The sequence below is a fragment of the Heterocephalus glaber genome, unplaced genomic scaffold (genome assembly GCF_053883595.1).
Source record: "Heterocephalus glaber isolate CG9 unplaced genomic scaffold, H.glaber_assembly_v1.0 deba00001687, whole genome shotgun sequence".
NCBI classification, from domain to species: Eukaryota; Metazoa; Chordata; class Mammalia; order Rodentia; family Bathyergidae; genus Heterocephalus; species Heterocephalus glaber.
The window spans coordinates 730709-752813 of NW_028258412.1; the positions used below are offsets into that span (position 1 = coordinate 730709).

General features: G+C 46.4%; 2 protein-coding genes and 1 long non-coding RNA gene across 15 annotated transcripts in view; 2 read left to right on the forward strand and 1 right to left on the reverse strand.

The window, feature by feature from the left end:
• The window catches only part of Tango2 (transport and golgi organization 2 homolog), a 39354-nt gene extending 38075 nt beyond the window's left edge, over positions 1-1279 (forward strand). For all 11 annotated transcript variants that reach the window (XM_004843280.3, XM_087198618.1, XM_087198617.1 and 8 more), the window contains one exon: positions 209-1279. In XM_004843280.3, coding sequence (XP_004843337.2) covers positions 209-329 — 121 coding nt within the window. In that variant the 3' untranslated portion in view covers positions 330-1279. The remainder of the gene's footprint in view (positions 1-208) is intronic.
• LOC106009323 (uncharacterized) lies at positions 612-4081 on the reverse strand. Its single transcript, XR_001183382.3, has 2 exons — positions 3711-4081; positions 612-1591 (listed from the first exon to the last, which is right to left on the reverse strand). It is a non-coding gene; the product is annotated as an uncharacterized LOC106009323 (long non-coding RNA).
• Positions 4082-4259: 178 nt separating this feature from the next.
• Positions 4260-22105, forward strand: part of Dgcr8 (DGCR8 microprocessor complex subunit) — a 32414-nt gene continuing 14568 nt past the window's right edge. Inside the window, exons 1-10 of one of the 3 annotated variants that reach the window (XM_004843287.4) lie at positions 4262-4417; positions 8786-8963; positions 9368-10365; positions 10831-10990; positions 13435-13577; positions 13736-14018; positions 15197-15394; positions 15589-15690; positions 16510-16608; positions 18647-18729. In XM_004843287.4, the coding sequence (XP_004843344.1) occupies positions 9646-10365; positions 10831-10990; positions 13435-13577; positions 13736-14018; positions 15197-15394; positions 15589-15690; positions 16510-16608; positions 18647-18729 (1788 nt within the window). In that variant the 5' untranslated portion in view covers positions 4262-4417; positions 8786-8963; positions 9368-9645. Of the gene's footprint in view, positions 4418-8785; positions 10366-10830; positions 10991-13434; positions 13578-13735; positions 14019-15196; positions 15395-15588; positions 15691-16509; positions 16609-18646; positions 18730-22105 lie in introns of all 3 variants that reach the window. The other 2 variants (XM_004843288.4, XM_087198594.1) reach the window with 2 other exon arrangements.

Here is a 22105-nt window from a genome sequence, read left to right on the forward strand (position 1 = left end):
AGAGAGCCAGCTAGGGAGCCCAGATGCCCCTGACAAGCTCCTTCATGACCCCAAGGTTAATGCTGCTGTTCATCTATGACCCCCTTTAGGCTGAAACTGAGGGCCTAGTACAGGGCCAAGGCTTGGTGGGCTTGTTCATTCTACCTCAGCTGTGGCTCTGACAATTAGGACTGGCACCAAGGGCTGTATAGAGATCATTGTCTTTCAGAACCAACACCATTATCCTTGTGGATGCAAATGGCCAGGTGACCTTCACAGAACGCAGCATGCTGGACAAGGATCCCTCCTGCTGGGAGACGAACACCTATGAGTTCATGCTACAGAGCTAACAGGGCTCCTGGGAGGCCTTGCCTCAAGGCCAGTGTGGACTAGAATCTTCATGGCCATACTGCACTGCCCATGACTCAGCCAGTGTCCTCCAGGCCCAGGGCCCTCTGATCTGTGTGTTACCTGTCCATGTCCCTGTACCTAGCTTAGGGCCTGCCTTTGTGCCAATGGTGAGTGACAGAGTCTGATGCTAGGGCTGGGAAGGCCCAGGTATGTCATACATTGAGAATGTACCTGGGTCTACCCTGCCTGTGTGCATAGGCATACACATACACATATAGGGCACGTGTTAACACATTTATTGTCATACACACGCACATGTGTACATGGATAGGTGCACACAAATGCACACGTGGGGTATGCAGGCAGAGGAGCACCTCTTACCACACATGGACTTCTAGCCAGTAGGTCTTTGCTCTGGTCAAGTGGCAGTGGTAAGCTTTTGTTTAAATGGGCCTTTTCTTTCCTGGGAGCACAGAGTACAACTGTAGTTCAGTTCCTGACAATCAGACCTCCTTCTGCAGAGGAGACAGGCCACATTTGGAACTTGGAGCACAAAGAAGACATAAGAAAAACCCATTTTCACAACTGAAGCACAGCCTTAGATATCCAGTGACCCTGCATGTGCCAGGGGTTCCTGTGTACATGGGGTAGTTTCATGTACACTGGATGGTTTTAGGATGGTGTAGGTATCCCACGTATCCTGGGAGGTTCTGTGTGCACCAGGGGTCCCATGCACACTGGTCATTCCCGCCAGGGAGGGCAAGTGAGCGTGTGCTGGGGACTTCTAGGCCCTTCCTTATCCGGGTGAGCATTGAGGGCTCTGAGCAGGCCTGTCTCAGCAAGGGGACTTAACTAACCCTTGCTGTCTCCCTTCTCCTTCTTGGAGAGTTGAGCTTCATAGGAGTCTGAACTTCTGTGAGCTATGGATAATAAAGCTTTGAGTCTGTGACGAGTGTGTTTCAAGGTCTTTACTTTGTGTGATGGTGATGAGAGGACCTGTGGTGGTACAGCTGCCTATATGAGGCTCTTTCTTCTTCCTTTTGTCTTCCATCATGATGAAGCCTGTGAGTCAGGTGGACCATCTGTTTGTGGGCAGAGGCTGGGGCACAAGGGAGCTTGTGTGTGTGGAAATTAGGTGCTGTTTACAGGGCAAATCACTTAATACAAGGGATTATTAAGAGGAATCCTGGGCCAGGGATTTAGCTCAGTGGTTTTGCCGCCTGCTGTGCAAGCACAAGGACCCGAGTTCGATTCCCAGTACCTAAAAAAAAAAAAAAAAAGGAATCCTGAGAGGGAGAGGCATGTGAATGGCAGGAAGAAGTCTGCCTTAGTCCTGGTACTCAGGAGCTGAAGTCCCCAGCCCTGGCCAAGCTTATGTCCCGCATATCTAATGCTCAGCCCAAGGCTTCCTTCTGCCTCTACAGTTGATCCCTGACTTGGCCATTCAGAACATAGCACCCAGAGCAATGTGCACAGAGTGGATATAGACCTGCACTGAGGTGTCCCAGCCTGTGTATGATGAATCGCTGGCTCATCTGGGGAGGAACAGAGGCCCATTTTCTCTGCCCCAGGCCTGTGAGGAAACTGCAGTCTCAAGTCCCACACATGTCTGGCAGAGTCAGGATGATGGGCTCCCACCTGGGGTTACTACCCTACTGCCAGCTTCCTCCATCTGCCTCAGTTGTCCACCCTATGTCCTATACCCTTGTTCTATGCCAGCACCCACCCTGACCAGGCACACTGCCCTCATGCAGAGCATCCCCAGATGTTTGCCTCTACTCTAGGACTGGACATGCCCAGGAAAGCTTTGTAAGTCTTGTCATGGGCCCCTCGGTTCCCAGCCTGCCTGGGGCTTCCCAGTGGTTTGGACCTCCTGAGGAATGGGCATCCCAAGATATAGATTGCATTGTTAGGGGTTGAGTTGTAAACCCCGCCCCCCCCCAAATATTTTAGCGTTTTAACCACCAGTATCTCAGAGGGTGACCGTATTTGGAGACAAGGTCATTCCAGAGATAAAATGGGTCCCTAGGCTAGGCCCTAATGCAACATGACCAATGTCCTTCTGTGAAAGGGAACTTGGAGGCAGGCACACACACAGAGACAACAGTGTCTGGAGTTCTGCTGCACCACCCAGGGATGAACTGGGTTCTGGGAGATAGGCTTGGATTGGAACCTCCCTAGAGCTATCAAAGGAGGCACAGTCATGACCTTGCTGCCAGCTGGATCTCAGACTTCCAGCCTGTAGAGTTGTGAGACAAGTCTGTTGTTGGCTAGGGATGTAGCTCAATGGTACAGCACTAGCCTAACATGATGAGAAGAGAGATAAGGAATGATTCTGGCTAAACTGACCAAACAAGATTATTGCCAAAGGCAAGCCAGGTGATCTGACATGGTGGGGGGCAGAAGAAATGAGGAACCTGATCAGGTAGCAAAGATGGGAGGGGGTTTTGCCAAACTGATTTAGCAAAGTTCTATGTTAAAAATGTATGTAGCTCAGTGGAAGAAAAACTGGATGTAGCTCAGTGGTAGACCGTTTGCCTAGCATGTGCAAGGCCCTGGTTGAATTCTCAGCACTGCAAAAACCAAGAACAAAACAAATAACCTAGAACATACAAGGAAGTCCACAAATAGGTCTAGGAGATTTCACAGAATACTGAGTCAAGAGGCTGTATTTGAAGTTTCCCAGTTGTCCCACTAATGTCCCTTTTCTGAGCCAAGATCCCATATTCAGGGTCTGAGTTCCACATTGCATTTAGATGATTCTCTTTTATTCACAGATGGCTCCACTGTCTTTAATGATATTGACACTTTTGAAAAAAAAAAAATGGCTGGGCCGGGGATTTAGCTCAGTGGTTTCGCCGCCTGCTGCGCAAGCGCAAGGACCTGAGTTCGATCCCCGGTACCACCCCCCCCCCCCCAAAAAAACTGGCTGGTAACTTTACAGAATGCTCCTTTTGTTTTTGCTCTTTCTTCTATCAGGTTTTGCCTTTTTTGGGCAGAAATATCAATAAGTGAATATGCCCTCAGGAGGCCCATCGTATTACCGTCCATGTTTTTCACTTCTGTTGAGGCATAATATGCACTCTAACACATTTTTTTCTTGGTACCGGGGATTGAACTCGGGACCTTGCACTTGCGAGGCAGGCTTCGGCACCACTGAGCTAGATCCCTGGCCCTCTAACACATATTTAAAGTGTACAGTTTGCTAAGTTTGTACGTGCCTGGTTTGGCCCACTATTTTTTAAAGCACTAAAATAAAACACCCATAAGTTCTGTGTTCAGCAGCAATTACTGAGATGCCAGCCCAATGGGAAATCTAGATTCCCTCTACATTTATTGCCGAATGCTAATCTAAGAAAGCTGACTCTTCATTTACTCACATCATCCTTTTTTTGAGGCTCTGGATGTCGTATTAGCAAATGCAAAGTGCCAGACAGTTGAGCATGCTTGAGTTTTTAAAAGTGACTTGGGCCGGGGATTTGGCTCAGTGGTTTCGCCGCCTGCTGCGCAAGCTCAAGGACCCGAGTTCGATCCCCAGTACCAAAAAAATAAAATAAAATAAAAGTGACTGACCAACTAATGCTTTTAACTAGAGGCCGTGCAACACAGCGCGTCGGCAGCTCAGCTCCCGGCAGCCTTCGCGCTCGTGGTTTCCGGGATCCACCGCATCACACACTCCCCTACTCCCGGCATCCTCCGTGCTCCCTGCTCTCTCCCGGCTCTCCCCGCGGCCGCCGCACTCCGCGCGCCGACCCCGCCCCGGCGGCTTACCGTTAGCGCAGCCCAGGCTTCGGCGCCTGGTCCCGCCCGCGCAGCCTAGCTATTGGGCTGCGCGCAGCGGCCATGCGCGCCTCCCGTTGCCGATTGGCGGCCTCCGCAGCCCGCTCTGCGGCTCTTCCAATGTTGGTGGCTGCGCTTGGGGATTGGCCGCGCGCTGCAAAGGCCCGCCCTCCGCTCTCCCGGCGCGGCAGGCGGGTCCCGCCGACCGGAGAGCTTGGGGGCCTTGCCGGTGCGGCGGCGGCGAAGTGTTGAAGGTCTCTGCTTTGGTCGGGCAGCAGGCGGCTCGGGCAGGCCGCGGGCGCCGCAGGTAGGTGCGGGGCGCGAGGGGCGCCCCGCGGGCTGGAGGGCGGGCGCCCGCGGCCTGCGAGAAGGCGCGCCCTTCTCTCCCTTTCTCCCTCCCGGGCCAAGGATGTGGGCCCAGGCGAGGGGCGGGGCGGGGGCACGAGGCGGGCCAGGCCATGTGGTGTTCTGGCCTTTGTGAGGCAACGTGGCCGCGGGCAGCGGGCATCCCAGGAAGCAAAGAACATAGGGCAGGGGCCGGGTCCTGGGACCCGGCTGGAGGAGCTGGGGGGCGGGCCCCAGGTCCAGGTTTCGCCAGTGCTCGTGCTGTCCTCACGCCTGGTTGAGGAGACCACTCGCCCGGTGATCTGAAGCCGTAGCATCGCCTTCAGGCGGGAAAGGCATGAATGGAACAGTGCTCGGCCAGGATCCTGCCTGCTTTAACATAGTTTGGAAAATCTGAAAAATCGCTTAAATCTTCAAATACTCGCGGATTGAGTGTCACTTAGATAATCAGGATGTGGTTTTACGGTAACAATAAACGTGATAGAAATAAATGGAAGGTGGCAACCTGTTGACAGCGATACCTGTCAAGTATCATCCGATGGACTTGGGTTGCTCATGGTAGGAATTTGATTTCCCTTTGCATGCCTGCATGTACCTTGTTACCTGATGCATAGCAGTCCCATCTAGGGCTATCGACTATTGGAGGCCAATCACTTGGCAAGGGACCTCTGTTTGCTGGCCACAGACTGGAGTTTCAGTTATAGGAGTGCCTCAAACCCCACTGCAAGCCATCATTTATAAAAGGGACTGAATGACCAGTCAGGGATACAGAGTGAGTGCCACCTGTGAGTGCAGGATGTGAAGTCCTTGAGAGGATGACAAAAGGAATGGATGAGGTCATACTTCTGCTGTGTTGAGCGGGGAAAGCCTCAGGGAGATGCTTGAGTGAAAGACTACAGCCACAGTGCTGGACACCACAGCCAGTGCTTGATGCCTGCCCAGCAAGGAGACTCCAACCAAGGAGTGTGTTGGATTGGGTTTACTTGTGCTGAGGCCCAGGGAGCCTGCTGTGGGTGTGCTGTTGGCTCATAGTCCAGTTGGCAAGGCAAAGTTATATTCAATCAGCTGAAGCAGCAGTAGGACTGAAGAGTAGAGAATCACCCTTTGAGCTCTGCATGGCCAGGCACAGTTTAGAGGATTTTCCAAAGGTTATTTTATAAGTCTTACTGTAACCTTGAGATGGGAAAATGATTTTGACTGGTTTGCTCAGTTTTAGCCTTCTCTTTGTCATAGCTCCCTTCCCATGTGATCTCATACAGCCTATTGGGTTTAATGCCAACTTTTCTTGACATCTTTCAATTACCATCTTCATCTGCAGCTCTTGACCTCCCTTCTGAGCCTCACACTTCTAACTGCCTTTTCCACATCATCACATCTTATTTTCAGTGTGCGTGTGTGGGGGTGGAAGTTTGAGACAGGGTCTCACTATGTAGTTCAGAATGGCCTTGAACTCACTATGTAGCCTAGGCTGGCCTTCAACTCATAGCTATCCTCCTGTCTCAGCCTCTCAAGTGCTGAGATTATAGGCCTGTACCATCACACACAGCCATCACATATTACTTTGATGCCATCATGTGTTACTTTGATGCCAGGGAGCTGTGTCCAAATCAAACTTCAGTCCCCTTTCCACACCTTGTGCTTTTCTAAAGTCACCTCGATCCCTCTCTTTCTTACTCCTTCATGCATCCCTCAGGATACCCTGTCAGCTCATCTTTTGTTTCCAACAATTGTTTCTCTGCAGTTTGAATTGAATGTTGTGGTCTAAGTTACCTGGGGAGTGTCTTAATTCTCTTTGCTTTCACTTTTGGTCCCTCTTCCATCCACTTATAGTTTTTCTGGACACAAAATGTTTCTTTAAACCATAAGATAGTAGAAAACTGAGGCAGTGTAGATAGACTCAGGCTAGCTTGCCTGGATGACAGATGCACCACTTCCTAGCTGTGTCACTTGGAGCAAGTTGTTTAGTCTATGCTTAACCTTACTGTCTGTGCTGTATGAGAACTGGGTGACTTGGAGTGCATAAAGTGTTCTGACCACTGGCTGGCTGAGGGGTGAATTCTATCCTTGGATCATGTGATGTCACTGTTTAGATCCTCCTGTCCAGTGGCCCATCTGTCAAGATAAAAGCCAAAGGGCCAGAGATTTAGCTTAGTGCCATCGTGCCTGCCTCACAAGTGCAAGGTTGTGAGTTCAATTCCCAGTACCCAAAAACAAACAAAAAAGATAAAAGCCAAAGTCAGGCTGACCTGGTCTGTTGTCACTCTGTATACGGCCCTAGCGTGGCTACAGCACACTTCTGCTCCAGCACCTTTGCTTTTCCTCCAGGTGTCGCCAGGAATCTCCCCTCCTTCTATCCCTACTACCCACCTGGCTCCCTGCCTTCAGGGAGACAGTGGCTGTGAGGCCTTCTCTCACCACCGTTTTGAAATCTGCCTCCCCTTCCCCACCCCCTTCCTCACTTTGTTTTAGTTTGAACACTTCTCAGCATGTGACGTGATAGATGCTTTTGTTAGCTGTTACTTGTTCATCTTCACTGCTAAAATGTGAGCTCTGTGGGGCAGGGTTTTTGTCTGTCTTGTGTTTGCTGCATCTAGAATGGTGTGTATGTCTTGTGGAAGGCATTCAGCAAATACTTGTGAGTAGAGAAAGTATATAGATAGAGAGTAAGGAATTTGCCCAGTAGTACCCACCGCCGAGCCCAGAGGTTGGGCAGCTTTCCTTCTCCTCCAGGAGCACACTCCTTTCCCAGGGTTCAGGGGCCTCATGTTATCCGTCTTTTCAGGGCCCTTTTTTGGCCCTATTGTCATCTTTGTTTTGTGAGTTTAAGTTGGTTGTTTTCTTAGCTTTTCACATGCAGTCATGCCGCAGGCTTCCCCAATCCTGTACTGCCCTTTATCTCCAATCCCTAGCTCCTGGGTCTTCTTCAAACATTGACTGCCTAGTGTCTCTGCACACCTGCCAGGTTCTGGGAGTCTGGTCATGATCTTACTTGAAGTCTATAGCACTGAGTGTGGTCTTTCTTGGTTGCCAGGAAACCAGCCTTTACCCTTTTGGTGTCCTTCATGCCAGCCTAGCTGCAGCCTCTTTAGTGTAATGATTGCTGCTTTTCTCTGTCATTATCTCTGTTTATCTCTTTCTATCCTAACCACCTTTGATGGACACATTTTGGGGGAGTATTTTGTTAAATTCCTATTGAATTCGGAAACATTGGACCATCCTAGGATTTAAAAAATAGAATGACAGTATAGTGGTCATTGCCTTTCCAACTGTGTCTCTTTGTGATAGCATCTCCCTCAGAAGAGACAATCAGTGAATATTTAATTGAGTTAATTTAACCTGAACAAGTCTCTGGATTTTATGTTGTGTCCTCTTCAAAGTACAACTACCATCCTTTCTCTGTGAACTTCTTAAACAGATGTCTGCTGCCTCCTGTTTTTTCTGGGGTCTTCAGTATATGAGTTATATACATGATTGTTTACTTATTGAGCTGCCACCTGTGGGTGTGGCCTGTACCCATGTGTGTGTATCTACCCATGTGCATGATGGCATGTGCATGTGTGTTTGCGTGGTGTGGGAGTATATATGCATGTGTGTGTGTGTGCACGTGTGCATACATGCACGTGTGTGTGGGTGTGTCTGTCTACCTGCCTGCCTGCATGTGCTTCTGGTTTGCTGACGGTCGTCATAGGGACATTTGGGTTTTCTGGTTATTCCCTTTGACCTGGTTTTCCACCTTGTGTCATCTCTTTTCTGTGCTTCTTCAGTAGTGAAGCTTCCTAGAGTTGGCAACCTTCCCACTCTGGTCACTCTCCTCCTATGGTTTTGGCATTTATCTCCTTGTTAATGTGATCTGGCCAGCAGACCTTCCTGGGGTAGTCAGGGTTCCAGAGATGTGGCTTTGGCACCTGTCAGACCTGGAGCATCCCTCTATCCTCCTCTCTAGGCTCCTGCCTGGATTCTGGAATGTGTGTGTCCCTCCAAGGGAGAAGCTTCCCTCACCTCAGATTCCTCTTTTCTCTGCTATCCATCACATTAGGTCCACAAGTACAATCAGTTCTTGGTGTCTCCAGAGCCTCTTTCATACCTTTGTCCTCTGGCTTGGAGTACTTTACCCATAGAAGGGCACAGTTGTCTGTCACTGGCACAGCTGAGTCTTCTTTCTGATAACAGTTGCTTCATGCTTGGTAGTTTATTGGCCCCAGGATGGAGTTAGGCTCAAGGTATCCAAGACTCTGTATTTTGGCTCATACTTGCTTCTGCAGCATCCCCTAAAATTCTGGAAGGCTCCCTTCCCAACCAGCCACCTGCCCCTTTCCTCTATTGGTAACAGAACTATGCTGCCATCTCTCTGGTGACCTCAGCACGCTGCATCACTGTCCTGTCCACGTGGGCCCAGGAGAGGGGGTCCCTGGGTAGCAGAGTGCCTGGCCATATCTCTGAGGCCTCTAGTGCCTCAGAGTTGAGCTGAGGGTCTCATGCTTGCCCTCTGACTGACCCAACCCTTGCAGGTGAGTGGATCGATGTCGCTCTGATGGCCTGAGGGAAGCCATACACTTTGTGTGTCCCACTGCATGCTTGCTTACCTGATAGGCTGAGTTAGGGGAATGCTACAGTGAAGTTTTGTGTTTTTTTTGTTTTTTGTTTTTAATTCCCTTTGAGTCTTAAGATTGTTTTTGTGCTTCTGAAGTAGAAATTAAAGTGGACAGTTAATAAAATGTTTTAACTTGGAACTTCATTTATAATTTAGGTTCTAAAGAAAAACAGTTAAAAGTTTGTTCTGATATATAAAAGGTCCTTGTTGGCATTATTATTTTAAGCACTTTACTACGCTGTTAATAGTGCTTGACTCTTGGTACCAGGGAAGTGCAAAGTTACTGTCATTTTGTGATGATATTTTTAAATTTCTTTGCAGGTGGAAGAAGAGAGGTGCCACTTTGGCATGAAGACAGACTCACTTAGTCGTCAGTCTTTTAAGCTGAGTGCATTGTGATTTCCAATAATTGAGGCAGTGGTTCTAAAAGCTGTCTACATTAATGAAAAGAGCAATGTGGCCAGCTTGACTAAGCAGCCAGTGTGCACAGCGCGGGCAGGACGGCACCGGGTCTCGACGGACTTGTGCATGTTAGCTGTATAGATTTATGTAAGGTGTTTTAAAACTGGTCTTTTAAAATAGTCTTAACTGCTTTTAATATGGAAACGTATGAGAGTCCCTCTCCTCTCCCGCGTGAGCCCGCAGGAGAAGCGATGATGGAGAACCGAGCTTGCCCTTTCCAAGAGCTGCCCTGTGAACAGTCTCCACCACCTCCCCTGCAAACGTCCAGTGATGCAGAGGTAATGGACGTTGGCTCTGGTGGTGATGGACAGTCCGAATCCCCTGCCGAGGACCCATTCAACTTCTACGGAGCTTCTCTTCTCTCCAAAGGATCCTTCTCTAAGGGCCGCCTCCTCATAGACCCGAACTGTAGTGGCCACAGCCCGCGCACTGCCCGGCACGCACCTGCGGTCCGGAAGTTTTCCCCTGACCTTAAGTTGCTTAAGGATGTAAAGATTAGTGTGAGCTTTACTGAGAGCTGCAGGAGTAAGGACAGGAAGGTGCTGTACACAGGAGTGGAGCACGACACTCGGGCCGAATGCAGTCTGCTCCTTAGTCCTGTCAGTGGAGACGTGCATGCTTGTCCCTTTGGTGGGAGTGTTGGTAATGGGGTAGGCGTAGGGGGTGACAGTGCGGATAAGAAGGATGAGGAGAATGAGCTGGATCAGGAAAAGAGAGTGGAGTATGCAGTGCTCGATGAGTTAGAAGATTTTACTGACAATTTGGAGCTAGATGAAGAAGGAGCAGGCGGGTTCACCGCTAAAGCAATCGTTCAAAGAGACAGAGTGGATGAAGAGGCCTTGAATTTCTCCTATGAGGTATGTTGGCAACTCCTCTGTCTAGAGGGCTCTGAGCAAAATCCTAAGAAAAGTTTGGGAATGGTCTCATCTTTTGAAAGCAGAGTAATTTTTAAAAAGCCCAACCTCTTGTCTGGTTGAATAATTTTAATATTGAGAAGAGAAACATGTAAGGATTTTTAATGTTTCTAACTGAAAAGTTTGGCTGACATTTGGCCTCATATCCTCTTTCCAACTTGAGTTGGCAGGTATGCTGAGAGGTCTTTTTTGACGGGGTGTGTACCTGGACCAGGCGTGTTGATTTCACTTGTCATTTCATCCTGGTTTTTATTTTTGTTTTTTTTCAGATTATGTGCCATCAGGGCACACTGAGACTCCCTGAGCACCCCTTTTCTGAGCGCCTTTGTCTTCACTAATGTTAAACTTGCCCATGGTGCAGGAGTACAGCCTCTGGGGCCTGTGGGATCTGAACACTTTGTTTTGCAGGATGACTTTGACAATGATGTGGATGCTCTCTTGGAAGAAGGCCTTTGTGCTCCCAAGAAGAGGCGAATGGAGGAAAAATATGGTGGAGATAGTGACCATCCATCTGATGGAGAGACAAGTGTGCAGCCAATGATGACAAAGATTAAGACAGTGCTCAAAAGTAAGTCCAGGGTAACGAAATGGGGTTTCTAGGCATTGGAAATATAGTTGTGGCCATGCATGGTGGTGCATACTTATAATCCCAGCATTCTGGGAGGCTAAAGCAGGAAGATTGTGAGTTTGAGCCCAGCCTGGGCAACTTAATGACTTAACTGGACCCTGTCTCAAAATTTTATGAAGAGCTAGGGATGTGGCTTTGTATGAAGGCCCTGGCTTTAACCCCCAGAATTGAAAAAAGGGGAAGAAGGAAGGAGAGTGAAAAGAAAAGAAGTACAGAAAAGAAAAGAAGTACAGTTGTTTCTTCCACAGAAACCTTTTGAGAACACTCTGTTGCCAGGCATTGGTTTTGGTAGATACACATATTTGAATACATACAAGACAGTGATGCCTAATGAAAGGAAAACAAATAGGACCCAAGGATACACCCAGACATACAGCCCATGTACAGTACTATTCAGAGGACCTCTGAGGAGGAGACATTGATATATACTGAGAACCAAGACCAGCAGCCAGAGGACATGAAGGCCAAGGCCAAGGGTGGGTGCTCAGGTGGCAGGTAATAGTTGTGTTGTAGGTTTTGGTTCTCTATTAAGTGACACAGGAAGCCACTAAGAAATAGGTCAGTGTTGTTACTTGAATTTTGTTTAAAAGCATAGCTCTTGGTACCACAGCATAGTGTGTGTACTTTAGGTGGGTAGGATCGAAGATCTTTGGATAGAAGGGAGATGTTTTAGAGGTGCAGGCAGTTGAACTTTGATTTGGAGAGAGTGGGAGAGGAGTAGGGAAGTGCCCAGGGTTATGTTGCAAGGCTCTGTTAATATAGGGCACATATAGGATGAGTTGGAATGGGTTTCTGCCTGTACTTGCCTAGAGGTACTTGTTATTGTCCTGGTAGTGATGCCAGGATCAGTAGATGGGCTGAAAAAGTGGGTGGCTGTGGCTCCCCTCCTTGGGCCACGGAGGGGATGAGTTGCGGTGCCAGGTGCCACATGTTGCTGCCTGTGTTGGTGGTAGATAAGCAGAAAAGATTTGGGGATAGGCAGTCGCAGACCAACTGAACTTGGGGTGGGAGGCAGGACTGGTCTTCATCTTGGTGCCTCTGGAAGGTTACCTTTGTGTTCTTTTTATGGTTTCAGTAGTCTTGCTCAGTAGGTACATCTGTGTCCATCACGTGTAGCCCACAGGTCAGCAGTAGATCGGGCCTGCCTGCCCCCTGCTGTGAGCTCTTCAGATGCTGGACTGGCTATGACCCCTCACTGTCACAGATTAGCAGTTAGGGCAAACCTGTGTCCTGTCTTATGCTTGGCTCTGGGTTTCTTTTGTTTATTCTTTTGGGTTAACTCAGCTGGTGTGAGGCAGCTCTATCTTGGCTCAGCCCCTGGAGGTAGAGTCATGGGGTGCACTTCTGATAAGCATTACTCCCTTCTTGCCATCATCTGATATCAGACTGTTTGCAGGTGCTGATACCAGCTCGGCATTCAGGTGGGAACTGGCCAGAGGTGCCATTATCTTTCTCTGAGGGTCACTGGCACCTTTTTCATCATGTGTAGTGTTTTGTAGGTTTCACTTGCTTTTTTTCCATTGAGTTTCTAAATTTTATATTGCTCCCTATACCTGTAAAGGGCATTATTTTATTTCATTTTATTTTATTTTAATTTTTTTATGTTTTTGGTACCAGGGATCAAACTCAGGAGCTTTGGCTTGTGAGGCAGGTGCTGGAACCACCGAGCTAAATCCCCGGCCCTGGCATTATTTTATTTTTATTTTTATTTACTTTTTAGGGGCATTATTATAGTTAAGCATTTGCCTTTTACTTTTCCCAGCAATCAAGTCTATGAGTGGCAAGTAGATAAAAGAATCTGAAACTTTTTCTTACAATTGGTTGTGAAGTAAGGAAGGGGTTGAGAGCAGTATCTTAAAACCAATGTAGGAACTTATTAATTTGAAATAATCTTTTACTTCTATTTAATTATTCTTGGTGCTAAGAATTTAACCAGGCCCTCTGCATGCTAGGCAAGTGCTTTACGTCTGAGGTACACCCTCAGCCCTGAAGTTGTATGGTCCTCAGGAGCAGTGTCTGACAGACATGCAGTTTATTAGCAAAGTTCACCCCATCTCTGGGATGCCTATGGACAAACAGGCAGGAGAGAAGTCCAATGTCTGTAGTACTCACCAGAGGTAGACGCAAGACCTGGGGTGAGGACTTGTGTCGTATACAACCCTATTCTGGGCTCCTCATGTGATGGTTTTACCTAAGTTCCTACTTTATGCCACATGATATCCCAAGAGTGGGGATATATCAGGGAGCAAGGCAGACAGGGACTTAGATTCTCTAGAAAGACCCAGATAAGTACATAAACATGGAGCAGTTTGATGTGTGGAAGGTGCCATAGTGATAGTCTTAAGTGTTTTTAAAGTGATTGTAGGATGTTTTCTTTTGTGCAGGTCGTGGTCGCCCACCTACAGAGCCGCTGCCGGATGGATGGATCATGACCTTCCATAACTCTGGTGTCCCTGTGTACCTGCACAGAGAGTCTCGAGTGGTCACCTGGTCCAGGCCCTACTTCTTAGGAACAGGAAGCATTCGGGTAGGAGAGGCGACATTTTAGGCTTGTCAGTTCTCAGACAAAAACAAGCCCATCTGCACTTGTTGCACTGTAGCCAAATGGAGACGTATGAAAAGCCTCAGGTTTTCAGACTCTTGGGATCATCCTGGTAACCTCTGTTGCAATGTCACTGTCCACAGAAACACGACCCTCCTCTGAGTAGCATCCCTTGTCTACATTATAAGAAAATGAAGGACAATGAGGAACGGGAGCAAAGCATTGACTTCACTCTCAGTGGGGAAGTATCCCCCATCAAGCCCCTGAGCAGATCTGCAGAGCTGGAGTTCCCCTTGGAAGAGCCTGACTCTGGGGGTGCAGATTCCGGGCCCCCAGACGAGAAGGACCTTCTGGGGGCTGAGGCTGCCCCTGGGGCCCTGGGGCAGGTGAAAGCCAAAGTTGAGGTGTGCAAAGATGAGTCAGTTGGTAAGTTTTCCAAAGGACCTTTCTTCCCTTCCTGATTTCTGGGACCCAGCTGCTTCATTCCTACCCTGGAGTCTTGTTCCTCCTGCCAAAGGCCACTGTTCCTAGTTCCTAGTTGTATATGTAGAGAGAGCTGTGCTTGTCTACTCCTATATGGTTCAGAAAGCCTATCTTCCTACTCTTGCAAGTACCTGCCTGCATCTAGTACCCCTCGATCCTGTGCCTGGGCTCTGCAAAGCCTGTATGCCTAAGGCTGCAATGGAGACAGTTCTGGCAGTGCCAACTGGGCTTTCTGGTTGTTTGTGTGATCTTTCCTGAAGTCTTGCTTTTTCAGTACTATATGTGCTCATGTGGCACTGATTGGATTTGTGATCAGGGTGATCCTTCAGTCCATAGTTTTAGCACGGTGGAACTGCCACTGTTCTTTGGTGACAAATTTCTTTCAGCCCACCTGCTGGATTGCTTTCAAAGAGGACTTCCTGTTTTCAGGAATTATGCTTGTCAATATGTTGCTGCCCAGCCTATCTCATGACTCTCTTGAGTATAAGGTGCTTTGGAAGAGGTTTGGGGAGATGGGAACTAGTGCTGAGGAAGGGGAGGAGCCTGAGAAGAGGGGTGATAAGCGCAGAGGTCTCAAAGGAGGCAGGGAGCCCATTGGGTCTACTACTGAATGCAGAAGTATCAGCCCCAGAGGTAAGAGAGTGAGATAGCCATAGAGGTCCCAGACAGATGCTGTTGGCAGTTAGATGATTGACTGATTAATTGACTAACTGCAGTGCTGCGGAGTGAACTCAAGGCCTCTTGCAAGCTGTGCATGTGTTTTACCACTGAGCTATTCCTGAAACCTTGGATTGCTACAGAGAGAAGAGCCTGAAGACCATGGGGTTTTCAATTAAGTTTTTCTTTTTTGTGTGTCATTTTTTATATTCTTGCTCCAACTAGAATAAAAGAATATCCCACGAATCTATTCATAAAGTACTTGCCAGAATAATTTGAACTGCAGAGTAAAGGAACCTGATTCCTTGTTTTCCTTGGCCTTTGAAAGGGACAAGGAAAGGGAAACAGGTATCATGTGGCCTGGACCTGTTTGATAAGCCCTGTCCTCATCCTGCATATAGGGCTGAGGAAACATGATTCCTACATTGGAAAGTTAATTTGGTTCTTTGGTAACTCTTGGACAGATCTAGAGGAATTTCGGAACTACCTGGAGAAGCGTTTTGACTTTGAGCAGGTAACTGTGAAAAAATTCAGGACTTGGGCTGAGCGGCGGCAGTTCAACCGAGAGATGAAACGGAAGCAGGCAGAGTCGGAGAGGCCCATTCTTCCAGCCAACCAGAAGCTCATCACTTTATCTGTGCAAGATGCACCCACAAAGAAAGGTGATTTGGGCTTGTAAATGTCAACATCAGCAGGCTATGTTGTTATTTTTAATTTGATCCATTGAGAGCATATTGTTTTGTAAATTGTACTTAGTTTACAGTGGTGAGTCCTTAATGGGAACAGTGCCAGGTCCTAGAGTGCTACCTTGTAGCACCTCCTCATGTTGTTGCTGAGACAGTCCTTCTTGTTGCAGAGTTTGTCATTAATCCCAATGGGAAGTCTGAGGTGTGCATCCTGCACGAATACATGCAGCGTGTCCTCAAGGTCCGTCCTGTTTATAATTTCTTTGAATGTGGTAAGTTTGACCTTCCCCATTTCAGTTCTGAACCATGCATGTCACTTTGGTGTGAGCTGGGGAGGTGGGAGCTTATTGGCCCTACTCACTGAAATAGAAATGCAAGGGAAGGGAAAGAAGCATGTTGCAGATAGGCAGTTAATTTTCATGGAGTTGTGCACTTGTCTGAGGGTGAATGGCTTTGCATTCTCCTTGGAGTTTGTCTCATGTTGCTCCCCTTCTCCCCATCCCACTTTCTCTTGTCCCATTTTGTCTGCCTTGCTGGCCTGTGACCCTGCATTGTCAAGGTCAGCCTTGTGAGGAAGGCCTCCTTGCTGTGCGCTGGATTCTTTCCTGGTGTCCAAGTGGCCTCATGTAGATGAAGGGGCCTTGGGCTACACTTTTCTGCCATCCTGTCTTCCGTGGCATCCTCGCACATTTGTGAAGACTAGTTTGTCTCCCTTTGGGAATTGAAGCCTGAGGTTGCTCATTTTTGGGGGTATTGTTTCTCCAGATCACTGTATCCTATGCTTCCCCACTCCTGAGAGTCTTTTGTTCATTCTTCAGAGACCTTGTCCCTGTCTGGGTGGCTCTGCCTCCAGCTCCTGCTTCCCCTCTGGCTCACTCTCTTGGTCCCCCATTTCCCTAAGTTTCCCAGCTGTGGCTTTTGCTGCTGACTCCCCCTAGCCCTGTCTCCATACCTTAGGGAGCCCCCAGTCTTTGCAGACAAACACAGACTCACTCTCTGCAAGGGCATCTGTTGGTGTGGGCAGACTGTATGTGCACAAGCTTTTAATGTCTTGGCAAGTGTGTTTTAAAACAAGTAATTTTAATTTTAAGAGAACCCAAGTGAGCCTTTTGGTGCCTCCGTGACCATTGATGGTGTGACTTACGGATCGGGAACTGCAAGCAGCAAAAAACTTGCGAAGAATAAAGCTGGTAATGTGCTTGCTTGGGTGTCTCAGAGACATGTGTTGCCCGCTGGCTCTGCCTTGCCCCTTGGTTTGGTAGGGCAGCAGCAGCAGCAGGTTGGGGGAGTATGGGTGGGGCATATTCACTTTATTGTCTACTTTGATTTTTAACATTACATGCTTTATTGAAAAAGAAATTAAGAGGGGTCCAGGGATTTAGCTCAGTGGTTTCGCCACCTGCTGCGCAAGTGCAAGGACCCGAGTTCGATTTCCGGTACCCCCCCAAAAAAGAAATTAAGAGAGTCAAGAGTGAAACCTTAGAGTAGAAAGCCCCTCTGCTGAGTGCCAGCAGGACCATTGTCTCCTGTGTTTGACCCAGCTGTGCACAGATTCAGGTGTGCTCAGATTCAACTGGGCAGTGCTAGGTGCACTGTAGAGCAAGTTTGTTTTTAAACTAAACAAATGTGTCAGGCTGGGGATTTAGCTCAGTGGTTCCACCGCCTGCCTCCCAAGTGCAAGGTCCCGAGTTCGATCCCCAGTACCAAAAAAAAAAAAGAACAAATGTGTCTATATTAAGAGAGAGGAGAGGTGGATCGATGGGCTGTTGCTATTCTGCTCTAGTGATTTTGACATTTATGGGACTGTTTTCTGAGTCCTTCAGATTCCATATTGGGGACTAACCACTCATTATATAGCACAACTCACCTCTGGGAAAGCTAGTATTTTCTGGTTGAAACTCATTGCTCTTTTGGACCAGGTTCTTGCTCTTTGCTTCCACGCCCAGCCCAAATAATAGTTGGTATTCTTTCACCAAAGTCATTTTGCTTTGGCATTGGGGTTATTTGGTCTCTGCTGAGAAGTGGAGCACACAGCAGGGTGGTGTTGGGCATACACCCAGCCTTTGCACCCACAGGTACTTTCTTGAGTTTTCCATTTGGCACATTGTTTCCTAGAGCAGGTCTACCCTGTACAGAGTAGGAAGTATGTCAGTTAGATCATAGTCTCCTTGGGTCTTGGGGACAGTAAAAGTGTTTTCTACTCCTAGGAATCAGAATGTCCCTCTGTGTTGCTTTTGATGCAAATGCTGAGGATGATAGGAAACTTTTCTGCATTGTGTTGTCTGTCCTTCCCTCTGTTCATCTGTCTTGAGCTCACACGCTTCACAGCCACCTCAGATACCCAGGAAATGCCTGTTTTAGAGAGATTCTGCCTAAATGACTTTTTGAGTAGATACTGTGCAGAGTTGGGCCTGGTGTGCAGGTGGAAGCGTCCTGGACAGGGCCCAGGCTATTCCTTCTGTGCAGTCACCTGCTCTCCTACGGACTCTGTGATAGAAATCTACTTACTCTGCCCATATTCCAGCTGTTCTCTAGACAGTTGTATTGGTATGTCTTTTTTACTTATTTATTTCATGGGATGTCTTGCTGGGGTTAAAGATCTGCTGAGTCAGACAGGGCCATCAGCTGAAGGGCTGTCACACACACACACACACACACACACACACACACACACACACACACACACACACACCCCAGTGGTGGGTAGCTGCCTTGTTTTCATGAGTGGCATCCTTGTGCTCTGCCCTGCACACACTCCTCCAGAGTGTCCCTCAGATCTTGATGCTTCTCCCTGCCCATGGCAACTACTGCCCCTGTGCCATCTGGACACCTGGAGAAGCCTGCTCTCAGGCCTCCTTTAGGGTCCAGATTCTGCCAAGCCATTTTTTTTTTTCTTTTACAAACTACCAAAATGATTTCTCTAAATCACAGATCTGAATTCCTCTCTTGCCTATGAAGACTTCAGGATAAAAGTGTATGTGCTCAGTGTAGCTTTTAGAGCTTCCCGTGGTTGGCTGCACTGTCTTGCTTCCTCAGGATGTGTTTTTTTCTTTTATCCTTTCTTGATCCTACCGCTGAAGTACTGCTGCTCCTTGGCCCTCACCATTCTGGGAATGGGAGCCATCACACAGCTCATTCTGCAAGCCAGGCAGCATGTCTGCCTTCTCTTTCAACCTGAACCCCAGGAAGATGTGCTGGTCCTTTACCTCAGACCTTTTCTTTTCATAGCCCGAGCCACACTGGAAATACTTATTCCGGACTTTGTTAAACAGACCTCTGAGGAGAAGCCCAAAGACAGTGAAGAACTGGAGGTGAGTGTCATGATCTTCCCCTGTTGTGAGCTGGGGCAACTCAGTAGCCACCCCACCGTGCTGGCCTGGCCTGATCTGGGGCTGTCTGCTGGCCATGCTTGTGTCTTCCATGCTGTATGCTAAGAATGTACTTATCCAGCCTCCAGGTTATGCTAATTTGTTTTTCTTTTTCTTTTTTCTTTTTCTTTCTCTTTCTCTCTGTCTCTCTCTCGCTGTCTCTCTCGCTCTCTGTCTCTCTCGCTCTCGCTACTAGGGTTTGAACACAGGGCCTTTTGCACTGGGCTATATCCCTAGACCTTTGTTTATTTTTTATTTTGAGACAGTCTTGCTAAGTTACCCAGGCTGGGCTCAAACTTGGGAACTTCCTGCCTCAGCCTCCCTGAATGTTGGGATTGCAGGCGTGTGCCACCACATCTAGCTATGGTTATATTTCATAAAAGAAGAAACTTAACTTGCTTTTGTACAAGCAGGGGAAAAATGTCCCCTTTTCTGGGAGATTTTTGTCATCTGTGTGTTTGCCTATGTTGAGTGTAAAACCAATCCGGTGAGAATGTGAAGCCGAGTCTACAAGATTTAGATTGTTCTTTATATTAAGAACTGTTTTAAATTATCTGTAAACCTTTTAGGGTAAATATGAGATTCTGTGATTATTTGTAGCAGCAGCTTTTCAGATTCTGAAGGATGCCTTTTTTTGTGACAGCTTCATTGAGATAACTTACCATAAAATTTGATTTTTAATTTGTACAACTCCAAAAAAAATTGTATAACTCCATGAATTTTGTATATTCAGTTATTCAAAAGGTTGCAGCTATCTTAATTTTAAAATATTTTCATCACTCTAAAAAGAAACCCCAAATTGATTAGCAGTTGCTTGCAGTTCTTTCCACATCCCAGACCTGGGCAACCACTAGTCTGCTTTCTGACTATATTTGCCAGTTCTGGACATTTCATATATGCAAATGGGATCATATAATGTGGTTTTTGTGACTGGCCTTCTTAGCATGCTGTGTTTTTAGCTGTGGATTTTTATCAGGTTGAGAAAGTTTCCTTCTATTCCCAAATTTTTTTGTTTGTCTGTTTTTTATTTTTTATTTATTTATTTTTGGTACAGGGTATCCAACTTGGGTCCTTGCGCTTACGAGGCAGGTGGTGGCACCACTGAGCTAAATCCCCGGTCAATTCCCAAATTTTTATTAGATATTAGATATGGGTATTGGATTTTGTCAAGTGATTTTTCTGCTTGTATTGAGATGATCATGTGGTTTTTGTCTTTTATATTGTTAACATGGTATATTATATTGATTTTGAATGTTAGGCCAACCTTGTATTCCTGGAATAAGTACCACCTGGTCATGGCTTATAATCATGTTTACATGTTACTGAACTTGATTTCCTAGTATTTTGTTAGGGATTTTTGCATCTATGTTTATAAGGGATATTGGCCTATAGTTTTCTTTTTTTGTGATGTCTGGTGCTGGTATCAGGCTGATACTGGCCTTAGAGATGAATTGGAAAGTGTCTCTTCCTCTCCTATTTTCTAGAATACTTTGTAAAGGATTAATATTTTTCAACTGTTTGCTAGAATTCACCCAGTGCAATGGTTGCATATATTTATTTATTTATGTTTTGTTTTGTTGTGTTTTTTCTTTTGGTACCGGGGATCAAACTCATGTCCTTGTGCTTGCGAGGCAGGTGCAGTGGCACTGAGCTAAATCCCTGACCCTTAGACAGAGTCTCACTGTATAGTTGAGGCTGCCCTTGAATGCATGGTGATCCTGCTTCAGCCTTCCCAGTGCTGCTCAGGTGTACCATCATGCCTAGACAATGTTTAAAATTTTACTTATTTTTGAGGCCAGGGATTGAACCCAGGTCCTTGCACATGCTAACCAGGTGCTCTACCATTAAGCTATACTCCCAACCCCCAGTGAAACCTTTTGAGCTTAGGCTTTTCTTTGTTCAAAGTTAACTTAATTACTAAGTCAGTCATACTTCTTATATTTCTGTTCATGTATTCTGCTTTTACTGGGGTAGACAGTTCTAGATGTCTATTCCGTATTGATTTTCTTTTTTCTTTTTTTTTTTTTTGGTATCAGGGATCGAACTCAGGACCTTGCGCTTGCGAGGCAGGTGGCAGCACCACTGAGCTAAATTCCTGGCCTTCCTTATTGATTTTCTGCATAGTTGTTCTGTCCATTATTGAGTGTGGGATATTAAAGTCTCCTATTAATATTAGCGAATTGTCTGTTTCTCCCTTCAATTCTGTTCAGTTTTTGTCTAATGTATTTGGGGCAGTTGTTGGGAATATATATGTCTTTAATAGTTGTAACATCTTGATATATGATTCTTTTGTTACTGTAAAATATCTTTTTTTTTAACAATAGCAAAGTTTTATTAAGGTAGGAAAAGAAGCAGGCTCTGCAGAGAGAATTTGGGCAAAGAAAAGTAAGAAAAGAGGGTGGGCTGCCATACAAGAGAACACAATGGCCAAAATGTCCTTTATTTCTAACGACAATTTTTGCTTTAGAATTAATTTTGTGTGATGTATTCAATCCTCGGTACTAAACAAAAAGTATCTTGTTAGACAACATATAGTTAAATATTGTTTTTGTCCAGTCTGTCAATCTTTGCCTTTTTTTTTTTTTTTTTTGGTACCGGGGATTGAACTCAGGCCCTTGCGCTTGTGAGGCAGGCAGCGGAACCACTGAGCTAAATCCCCAGCCCAATCTTTGCCTTTTGATCATTATGTTTAGTCAATTTATATTTAATATAATTACTGAAAAGGTAGACTTCTAGGTATACCATTATACTATTTGTTTATGTCATCTTTTTTTTTTTCTCAATCTCTCCATTACTACCGTTTGTGTTACTTCTCAATGTACTGTTTTAATTCTTTTGCTTTTACTACTTCTTTTTTTGGATAGTTTCTTAGTCTAGTTCAAATAAGACTATTTTTAATTGCATACAAAATCTTTGCCCCTGTATATTTATTTCCCCCTCTTTTTTGCTATTGTCATGAATTATATATGAACATATTATGTGTCCATTAACATATATTTTCAATTATTGCTCTAGTTGTTTCAAGTTGTAGTATCTTTGCTATATTGCTCAGGCTGGCCTTGAACTCTTGGACTCAGGCAATCTTGTATTTCAGCCTGAAGCCCTTCATTATCTTATAGGGCAAGTCTTTTTTTTTTTTTTTTACACTCTATGGTTGCATGTATTTGTTTTTGGGTTTTTGTTTTCTTAAATTCTTTTATAGGTACATTTTAGGTATGCAGTACCTTTACATTTATCATTGGGAACTTGTACCTTTACATAATGTGTCTTGGTTCTTATTTTTTCCCCATTCCCGTGCCCTCCCTTCAACTTCTCCACC